This window comes from Dipodomys ordii, unplaced genomic scaffold (genome assembly GCF_000151885.1).
Source record: "Dipodomys ordii isolate 6190 unplaced genomic scaffold, Dord_2.0 Scaffold70, whole genome shotgun sequence".
NCBI lineage: Eukaryota > Metazoa > Chordata > Mammalia > Rodentia > Heteromyidae > Dipodomys > Dipodomys ordii.
Genome location: NW_012267286.1, coordinates 11,934,085 through 11,945,249, shown reverse-complemented (window position 1 = coordinate 11,945,249; position 11,165 = coordinate 11,934,085). Strand labels below are relative to the sequence as shown.

Below are 11,165 nucleotides of genomic sequence, written 5' to 3'. Positions count from 1 at the left end.
GCAACAAAGGAGAATACTTCTGTACTACATGGAGTTCTGTGAATATGGAGAATGTCATTCTTACTTCATCTCAGTGAAACAATCCTAATAAGTCTTTCCTCAAATGCTAAAAGAAAACGTCAAGTGCAAAATATAAAAGAATGTTATTTATAACTACTCCAAACAGCCTTCCTTGAACATTCTATGTTGAAATGACTACGTAGTACAGTGACTCATAAGAGCTTTCTAGGGGAAATCAAATGTTCAAATAAAACAGCACTTTATTAGGCAATAGTGATATGCCTTTTATTGGTTGGACTCTGGAAAACACCTGACAACGAACAGTACTTTACCCAAAGAGACACGTATCATGTACCACATAGCCTACACCACAAACTTGAAAATCTATGGAACTGTGAGTCTCAAATGAAAATTCAAGGCAGTTCTTATACACTCAAATAAGATGCAAACCAGTTCCCTTAAGTAAGAATCCATGTAAAGTTTAAGTGACTCCAATGGCCTCTTAACCCTAGGTATGTAGTATTGAATGGAATAGAAGCTCATTCAAATGGAAAGGCAAGAGCACTTTCATGTAGCTTTGCCTGTAGTTATAATCTGCATTACTCATAAATCTTCAAAAAAATTTAAAGTTAATTTTCCTAAGAGTGGTCTTTTTTTGTTTACTCCAGGAAAACTAATGAAGTTCTACTTTGAATAAGAATGCAGTCATAATATTCAATGCACATCCTGTGAAACTGGGAGAATTGAGGGGATGGGTGTAGTTAGGAGGGAAAGTGGAGAATGATGAAAGGAACAATATTGATCAAGACAACTGTACAACTGCTTAAAGATAATGAAAAGGACAAGAAAGAAAAAGGAAACCATTTTCATCTTTCAATTGTTGATATGAAAATATACTTCAAGAGAAAACAAACTTGATACTGGAGATTTTTTTTCCATGTTGTATTTCATTTTGTGACCGTAGTCTGTTGCCTTTTTACTTGAGTTGTCTACAAGATAAAAGCTCAATGTTAGGGATGTAAACAGGTTTTGAGAGGAACCGGGGCAAAGTTAAATACACATTTTATACTAAAGTATGGTCTATGTCAAGTACATTCCAATAAATCCTCACCAGCACTTTTCCTCTGCTTGACAAAACTTTTCTGCCATTCACCTCCCCACCCCACCCCCACCAGGGCCACCCCATTTGTGTAGGCTTTTTTCCAAGGTTCTTGGACAAGGGTTCACTCAGCATGGTATTAGCTATACTAAGTTGTTCCCTTATGTCTAGAGAAGTTTCCTAATTAATATTTGTACCAAAAGTGGTGAGAACTGAAATGGACTCTCTGACTCTTCCTAGAAATGGAACTCAGAAAGCACAGGACTCCAGCTAGCCCATCTGAGAACTCAGACTGCTTCCTGTCACAGACACAAATACAGCTCTACTGTGATCTGCTCAATTGGCCTTCTCTACACTACTAGCACATTAATTAATGATGGACCAGGCTGGTTTACTTCAGCTCACTATAGTTTCACACCCAGAAAGAGTCATCCACATTTCAGGAATTAAAGTTCTAAGTAATATTATTGTGAAGTAGTAAGTTAGTGGTAGGGATTGAGATGTATATTCTGAAATGCAGAGTGATTGTTGCAATTCCATATGAAAATGCAAAAAAGAGATTATAGAAGACATAAAATTCAACCAGATTTAGCAGAATTTGACAGGCCTGCCCACCTGTCACGTAAAGTGGTGCAATGCAAAGAAACATTGGCATGGTGAGAACTATGGGCATGGTGAATATTACATATTGAGCAGAGAAGGATCATTTCCAACTTCCTTAGAATCTTCCTCCATTCACCTATATTGAAAGAAAGGAAGGCAAGATGGATTTGGTTTAGCTGTCCAAAGTGAAACCTTTCTTGATTTTTCTTTCTTACAGAGTGAAGAAATATTAAAAAGAATAGGAAACTGAAAACTAGAGCCCACCGATGTTTAATCATTAATAATGAGCCCTTTGGTGAACTTAGGTCCTGATTTTGGAGTTTGGAATCTGACCTCTTCCCCAGAGATAAACATTATTGTCGCAGGTTCTGAGGAGGGTCACTTCCTAGCTGGCTGCCATCAGAAGAGTCCACATCTCAGAGGCTCGGAGCTGGATGCAGCAGAGGGCAGCTAGTCAGGATGATTCTTCTTGCTGTGCTTTTTCTCTGTTTCATTTCCTCGTATTCTGCTTCTGTTAGAGGTAAGTGTTGTCCTTTCTGAGTGACAGAGAGAGAAATGGAGAAGCTCTTAACTAAACCATCTTCAAAACTGTGCAACTTTGGAATGTTTGTGAAAGTATCAGTAGGTGGAAATGAAAACCTAAATTTTAATCTCTATCTCATGAAAATAGAAAACCCTCTTTAGTTCAGCCCTTCAGATCAATGTTTTTTTTTTTTTGCTTCAATTTCTCATTCAGGGTGGATTTTCAAAGGGAAGGAAGGTGCAGCTAGTGTTACCTGCTGCTGTTGGCCGTGCTGAATGCAACGCCTTCCCTTGCATTATAAAAAAATAAAACAAAATGAGAAATCCCAGTTCTTCAATTTCTTTCTAGTTGCTAGCAATGTGATATCAAGAAGGATTACACCCAATGAAAAAAGGCATTTGATTTGTCACAGAATTAGGAGTGAAATGGTAAAGTACATACATTATTCAATTACCACTCAAAAGTGGTAGAATCTGTGCTAAATTAAAGAAAATATAAAAATGATGTAGATTAAAAATAAGAATTTATTATCATTGGAAAACTAGCATCGATACACTAGCATCGATACAACTACTTAAAATAATTTTAAAAATTAAAAAATATCGTTGGTAGTTTCTATTTTAAGAGAAAATAGATTTTTTTAACAAACATACAAATTGATATCTTCAGAAAAAGACAAAAGAAAAATGTGTTCCATAAAGAATAGTATGGGCTATATGTAATGTATTAATATAGAATCTAATTTTAAATTAGCTAGATATGAACTCCCTGTGTTTCATAAAATCCAGATTTGTAAGACTGTAGATCTAATAAACAACTTCACCTGATTGGGGTTGATCTTTAGAACTATATACTTTTCTTAATATATGATGACTCATTCATAAACTTTCAAGACCTATTTGGGATAAACATGATTTTTTATCATAAAGTAGAAAATTTTCAAGAATTTTTGCATTGAAAATTCCCACATAAAGAAAAAGGGCAAACTTTTAAAAAATCAGAGCAATAAGTAGAGGGCTAAATTTAAATTATTTCACCTAAGCCAATCACACTTTAGGTTCTTGAATTAAGGATCATTATTTCACTAGTTTTTAAAAATGGTTAGTATTTAAGGATATAGACATTAGTTAGTTGGAAAACAAATAATGAGAAAGAAGTCCGGATTTATATAACTCATGTCTACCAGAGAATTGTTATACTATGATATACTATTTTGTAACTGTCAAATAGATTGTGGAATATTTGAAATCTTGGCGATGTACATACCATAATATCAAATCTAATACCATGATTATTTTTCCAAAAATAGCTGAGACACAGAAGTCCCTCTCCCCCCTCCCCCGCATTTGATCAACCAGAAAATTACCAATGTACTTATGAAGTATTTCAATGCACACACCCACTTGGGCACTAATACAAGCAATTGCACATAGGAGAAATGTGGCTGAGAACATGACAGGGCTGTGTACAAGGTCAGTGGCAAATTCAGATTTTAGAACCTGAAGCTTATGCAATTTAGAGGCTGTCTTTGAGAAAAGATTACAGAAATATCTTACACTTACAAAGGTTACTGGGAAAAGATAAGGTATGTGTCCACATTGCTAGGAGCCCCTTCCAAGGTCTTAGAAGGAACCCAGTCAAGTAAGACAGCTTGAAGCTGAAGCTTCTTTAGCTTCACAGGATTAATTTCTTCTGCCAAATATTATAAATAAAAGACTTAGCTTTCCCCCTCCAGAGGGGGTAGCCTTCAATATTAAGCACAAGGATTGGATGATAGATTCTTTGCCGTCCTAATGATTAACATTAAAACATCAAAAGCCACATGTAGGAACTATCCAGTGTCAGTCGCTTCTAAATCTTGGGACCCGTACATCATCTCAAACTCAACTCTAATTTAAATTACTGATGCAACTGTGTAGTGAATTCTAAGAACTGCTGGATAGCTAGAGAAGGGAAAATTGGATGGGAGTAAGATTAGGACAGACTAGGGTCTCTGATTTTCTGAGTGTAAGCTTTCTGAAGTCTCAAATTTCCCAACTTTTTCTTAGCTTTGATATAATAGTGGGGCTATTTTTAGTGCTGAAGAGTTTTCTTTATATAGTGCTTTTGCTCTCTAATTTGTCAACTCTAATGGTCTCTTCACTTCTAATCTTCTTAATTATCATTCTCTTCTGTTCTCTTCTCTTCCTTTTGATTCCTTCCCTCCTCTTCCTTCCCTTCCCTCTCCTCTCCACCCCTCTCCTGTCCTTCCTTCCCCTCCCCTCCCATCTCTTTCCTTCCTTCCTTCCTTCCTTCCTTCCTTCCTTCCTTCCTTCCTTCCTTCCTTCTTTCCTTCCTTCCTTCCTTCCTCCTCTCTCTCTTTCTCTGTACCTGCTAACTGTGTAGCTCTCTCTTGGATTGTTACACTCCCTTATCATTACTGTACATTTTCAGGCTTTACTTTGACTTCCCTCTGGCTTGTCTCCCTGACATTTAGCAGGTTCACTACGCTCAACTGATATTTTGTAAATGAGTACAGTATTTAAAACTTAAATAATTTCAGTTACTTAGACATTCTAGATATACTTGAAGGAAGAAAATGAAGTAGTGTGTGTGTGTGTGTGTGAAGGAAGAAAATGAAGTAGTGTGTGTGTGTGTGTGTGTGTGTGTGTTTATGCTGGTCCTGGGGTTTGAAATCAGGGCCTAGGTGCTGCCCTGAGCTTTTGTATTCACATCTAGTGCTCTCACTTGAGCCACAACTCAATTTCTGGCCTTCTGGTGGTTAATTGGAGATAAGAGTCTTATGGACTTCCCTTCCTGGGCTGGCTTTGACTTGCGATCCTCAGATCTCAGCCTTCTGAGTAGCTAGGATTACAGGTGTGAGCCACTGGTACCCAGATGACTCTTTTTTTCCAACTAAAGTTAATTTTTCTTTCTTATTTCTTAATATGTGTAAATATATATCCCAAAACATAAATACTATTATGTACACTTTGAAGAGCAATAGCCTAAAATAGAAATAACGTGAGGAATATAAATATGACTCCTGTTGCCCAGGCGCTGTGTTTGCCAGATCTCTGGATAACAAATAGAAACATGCTTATTGAACAGGAAAAAGGGTAGTAAGTAGCATAGTAGTAAATGTAGGATAGTCTATTTATTTGAACCATTTTAGACTCTTACAGCATTGGTTAAAAGAGCAGCTATTTTAGGTCTATTGAGCAAGGTAGGAAAGCTTTAGGAGAACAAAACCCTTTCTTTCCTGATCTTCATTCTCTCTAAGTTATCGTCAAAACTCATCTACGGTATTTCTTTTTCACGTTCTCTTTGCCAATAAAGTAAAAGTAAGATCAAAGGAAAAGTAACAGCTTGGTAATATTGAAAACTTTGGACATTAAAAAATAGGATACCTGCCTACAAAATCATTATAGCTATTTTAATCAGAATACTTCTTTAGCTGGGTATCATAGTAAACAGCTATAATCCAAGCATTCAGGAAAATAGAGCTACAAAGTGAGACTGTGTTCTGAAAAGGCAAAAACAAATAACAATCAAATTGTGCATCCCACCTGGGCACTGGTGGCTCACACCTGTAATCTTAGCTACTCAGGAGGCTGAGATCTGAGAATCCAGGTTCAAAGCGTGCCCCAGGCAGGGGGTTAATCTCCAATTAACCACCAGAAAAATGGCGGTGGGGCTCAAGGACTAGAGTGCTCGCCTTGAGCTGATGAGCTCAGGGACAGCAACCAGGCCCAGAGTTCAAGCCCAAGACTTTATGTAGTCCACAAACTTGGATTCCAATCGACTTAAATATCAAATTCTGTATTGTACCAATTCTGTTGAGTTGAACCTGGAGTTGGCTTATGTCAGCTCTCCTATCATGCTTATCTTTCAGAATTGCTATGAGGATTAAATAAGACAACATGGATCTCTTTGGGGACCTATGTGGAATTGAATAGAGGTCGTAAAAAAGGCCTTCCTGAACAAAATACTTTTCCTGGCAGAATGCCCCATCAGAACAAAGGATGCCTGGGTATGGAGGAGGCTGGAGAGAGTCAGGGCCTTCATCTCCACGTAGGGCTCTCTGGATTCCACCTCCTGCACCTTCCACCCCGCCCAGCTCTACCTAACTTCATGTCTGGACAGTCACTTGCACTAAGAACCTGATCCTGGCACTTCCTTCAACTGCCTCTTGTCCATTCCTAAGTAAATTCCTTTCCTTTCCATTTGAAGCTTGTTAGAGCATGGAACAGCAACACACCTAAAACTAGGTCACACCCTGAGCTCTCTAGCAGTATCTATCTGTCTTTGAGTCAAACTCCAAAGTCTCTAAGTGTCACCCCAAACACCTAGACCCTCAGAGGCATGCATTAGATTTACTCTTTCTGCCATGTCTTTTACTTACTGTTTCAACCCCTTTGGCCTCCCTACTTATACGTGCATGAGCCCTTCACAGGGCCTTTCTACTTACTACATCATCTATGAGGAGTAAGGGGAGTAGGGACCGCGGGTGTAGGAGAGTACCAATTCTACATGGCTTGCCTAAAGCCTTCACATTTTCTCAGGGGTCTTTCCCTCTGTGTCCCTATTTCCTTTCTTGTTTTCATTTTCCTTTCCTTTCTTTTTTTTTGCGGGGGGGAGGCAGGGTTGGCTGGGCCCTGAGATTGAACTGAGGGCCTAGCCACTGCCCCTGAGCTTTTTTTGCACAAGGTTAACACTCTACCACTTGAGCCACAGCTCCATTTCTGGCTTTTTGGTGGTTAATTGGAGGTAGGAATCTCATGGACTTTCCTGCCTGGGTTGGCTTTGAGCCATAATCCTCAGATCTCGGCCTCCTGGATAGCCAAGCTTATAGGTGTGAGCCACCAGTGCCCAGCCTTGTTTGTTTGTTTGTTTTCCCTTAGCAGTTCTACCATGTTACATGATTTGCGTGTATGTTTTTATTTCTATTACTCATCTACCCTCAGTTAAATATAAACTCCATTTGGACAAAGCATCAGTGTCTGAAGAGTGCCGACCACACAACAGTAGTTCAATATATCCTTGTCGAACAAATAAATCAATTCCTAGATCACTCCCTGGGAATGTTAAAGAATTTAACATTTTAAGGTATATAGCATAAGGAAGTATATGGTCCCTAGGACTACAGGATCTGGGTTCAAAGTACAGCTCCAACATTAATTACCTGAATGCCCTAGGGTAAATTGTACACTCTCTATGTCTCTCCATTTCTTTATCAACTTTAAATAGGTGTGTCTACCTCAGAGCTGAATATGGTGGTGCATGCTTGTAATCTCAGCACTCAGGAGGCTGAGGTAGGAGGATCATTTTTCAGGCTGGCCTTGAGTCACTTTAGGCTAGCCTTAGCTACATAGAAAGACCATGGAAAGACCGGTGAAGACTAGGGAAGACCAGGGAAACAAAATGTCACACCCATAATAGATTTTTGTGAATAACAGCACACATGAACTAATGTAATATATTTTGACACTTGTTTCCTTTGGAAAGCAGATGTTAAGGTTGACATAGCCAGTGGAGCAGTTTGTTACTGAGGAGATAGTAACAATTTTTCAAAGGATTACTAAGGTTTTTTTGTTTTTTGTTTTGTCAGTCATGGGATTTGAACTCAGGGCCTGGGTGCTGTCTCTGAGCTTTCTTGCTCAAGGCTAGTGAGCTACTACTTTGAGCCACAGCTCTACTTTCAGTTTTCTGGTGGCTAATTGCAGATAAGAGTCTCATGTGACTTTCCTACCCAGGCTGGTTTTGAACCTCAATGCTCAGATCTCAGCCTCCTGAGTAACTAGGATTACAGGTGTGAGCTACTAGCGCCGAGGCAGGAGGTTGTTTTGTAAAGGTAGTTTTGTTTCCTGTTTCAGTTGCTCGACTTCTGGTATAAGCTCTCCCTTTTCTATGTCTCTCCAAGAACACACTTCTTGATGGAAAAATGTTATGATTGCCTATTGCAGTGAACGAGGCAGTTAGTGGCATTATATCTGAGGAAAAACATACACAATGAATTTTTCTTGCGTATCTCCTGAGAGCCATTCAGAGAACATCTATAAAAAGACTTTATGTAATAAAAAAATACCAAGTTCTCACTATGAAAGTCTTGATCCTACCTATTTATGTTGAGGGAAAATATGCTAAGTTGAATTGGAAATTGTATGAATTTTCTTAGTGCACAATATTGAGTTGAATAATATTTACTGTTAAACTAACCCTGGCCAAATGTAACCTATGTTAATATTTTATGTATTTAACACATCATTTTACTCACTGAGCTTCTTTTGCTCAAAGTAAAACTCTACCACTTGAACCACTACCCCACTTCTGGTTTTCTGGTAGTTAACTGGAGATAAGAGACTCATGGAGTTTCTTGCCTGGGCTAGCTTTGAATCATGATCCTCAGATCTCAGCCTCCTGAGTAGCTAAGATTGCAGATGTGAACCACCAGTGCTTGGCTGAAATGTTCTTTCGTACTAAACATTTACTAATTAAATTAGTATAATAACACTGGAAGGATGTTTCTTAAATATAAAAAATCAAACAAAGGAACTGCTCTTCTAACTACTATTTTTGCATTCAACTGCTGCAATTAAAATATGCTCATTATAAATGATTCTTGTTAAGTGTATAAGTGGTTTATTGTTAATTACATGATTGCTCATAAGGCAATTCTTATGAAAACCTGTACTTAACTCATATTCACACAATTAAAAGCAATACAATGGAATTACTTTAAAAATGCCATATTGCTGAATTTTATTAATTAGAGATTATTATTAATTAGAAATACAAACTAAAGTTTTCTGAAATGAAATCTTATTTGTTTAATGGTTACCTGCTTGGTTAATGTACGTTTTTCAGCCACAGGTGAAGGGTACAAACCCTTCTCTTTCAGTGGACACTTGCTAAGTCCCCACCAGCTAAGGCTGGTCTAGTGGGCAGACAGCATATGTCCCCGCCTGGCAGGTGTCTTATGATTAAACCCGAACTTTTGCCACCCTTTCCTGCAGGTCACACAACTGGTCTCTCATTAAATAACGACAGGCTTTACAAGCTGACATACACCACCGAAGTGTTGGTTGATGGAGGCAAAGGAAAACTTCAAGACAGCGTGGGCTACCGGATTTCATCCAGTGTGGATGTTGTCTTACTGTGGAGGAATCCTGACGGTGATGACGATCAACTGATCCAAATTACGGTGGGCATTTTCTACCAGACACACACAAGCCCCGCCCCCCAACACAAGGAGATTAGATGACTCCGAAGTCTTGAGAAATACGCCATTCGACAATACATGTTCTGTGCTCTTGGTTCTATAAGTTGTGTTATCTTTCACTAAAATAAGTACTCCACAGTTTTTCATTGGTCAAAACGATTTAGTTTTGTCACATTGTTGAAGCAGGCAACTGGAAGATTTATGCTGATAAGTAGCTGTAGTCTGATGCCCCTATTAATGTCCCTATTAATATGATAATTCTATAAATCATATCATATAGTATTAATATAATAATTCCACATATCATATTAATGGGAACTTAAACTGGAATTCGTTCAAAATGTCCTAAGAATGAAGGATCTGCAGTCCATGTCATGTGAAAAGCAACTGAAAATAACTGGAAAGGGAGATAAATTACAAGGTGCCTGAGTGCCTAATTTAATGGGTAGACTACCAATGAGAGGGTAAACCCAACTTTGAATAAATCAAGGACTCCCACGAATGGCAATGTTTGTACAGTTATGATGATATAGATCCATGCAATGAAAACAGAGGCCAAATTAAATGACCCAGCTGTCTGTTTCCAGTTTTATCATGTGGTGATTCTGTATTTGTTTTTCAGGAACTTAGAGGCAATGTGTTCTATTTACAGTCCTTCTCCTCCATGTTAGCGTGAAATAGGGACACAGAATCAAACACTGGGAACAATAGTTTAAGGAGATTTTTTTGGGGGGGTCTGGTCATGGGGCCTGAACTCTGGGCCTGGGCGCTGTCCCTCAGCTCTGCAGCTCAAGGCGAGCGCTCTACCACTTGAGCCACAGCACCACTTCCGGCTTTTTTTTTTTTTTGCTTATGTGGTGCTGAGGAATGGAACCCAGGGCCTCACGCATGTAAGGCAAGCACTCTACCACTGAGCCACCTTCCCGGCCCTAAGGAGACTTTTATAATAAAGCTCATTGCAGTGCATTTACCAAGTGATCTATTTCTTTGGTTATATTGTTTGTTGGATATATCTATATATACTTAACAACCATTATATCCAATATATAATACAATATATGTACATATCTATGTATAATAATTTATAATATGTTATATATACATATATAATATATATGCACATATGTATATACAATATATGCATGTTATATATGCTATATATATGTATATATAATATATTGGATGTAATGGTTGTTAGATTTTCCAGATTGGAGCAAAGCATCATAATCCACATCCTTGAGTTATTTTTCAGTAGAATGGCACAGCATTCTGCACAAAATATTATATAGATCTGTGTCCAGCAGTTAGGCTGTTTATCTTTAATTTTATTTATTCAGATGAGGCAAAGTAGAAGAGCCCTGTCGGATAAATACTACAGAAAGTGAAGTGATGAGGCAGACAGCAAGAGAAGTGATTGATGGTGACATGGAAGAACCAGATGCATGTCAGTTTTTTGTGTATATTTTTATTGTATTATAAAGGTGTACAGAGGGGTTACCATTTCACAGTAGTCAAGTAATGATTGTGTATGCATCACCCTGTCCTCCTCTCTCTCCCAGTTTTTGCCTCCCATCCCCTCCCACAAGTTGCATGTCACTTACTATAACCTAAAATATGGTGTTCTTGAGGTATTGATATTTTTCCTAATTCAAAAGATTTATTATTTCAGTACTTTATTAATTTCAAATGAGTGACAAAGATATATACATACATATATACATACATACATGCATGCATAT

At 38.1% G+C, this 11,165-nt stretch overlaps 1 protein-coding gene across 1 annotated transcript in view; it reads left to right on the top strand.

The window, feature by feature from the left end:
- Positions 1 to 2,130: 2,130 nt before the first annotated feature.
- Positions 2,131 to 11,165, top strand: part of Mttp (microsomal triglyceride transfer protein) — a 44,506-nt gene continuing 35,471 nt past the window's right edge. Inside the window, exons 1-2 of the mRNA XM_013023768.1 lie at positions 2,131 to 2,222; positions 9,221 to 9,408. Of these exons, the coding sequence (XP_012879222.1) occupies positions 2,162 to 2,222; positions 9,221 to 9,408 (249 nt within the window). The 5' untranslated portion in view covers positions 2,131 to 2,161. The remainder of the gene's footprint in view (positions 2,223 to 9,220; positions 9,409 to 11,165) is intronic.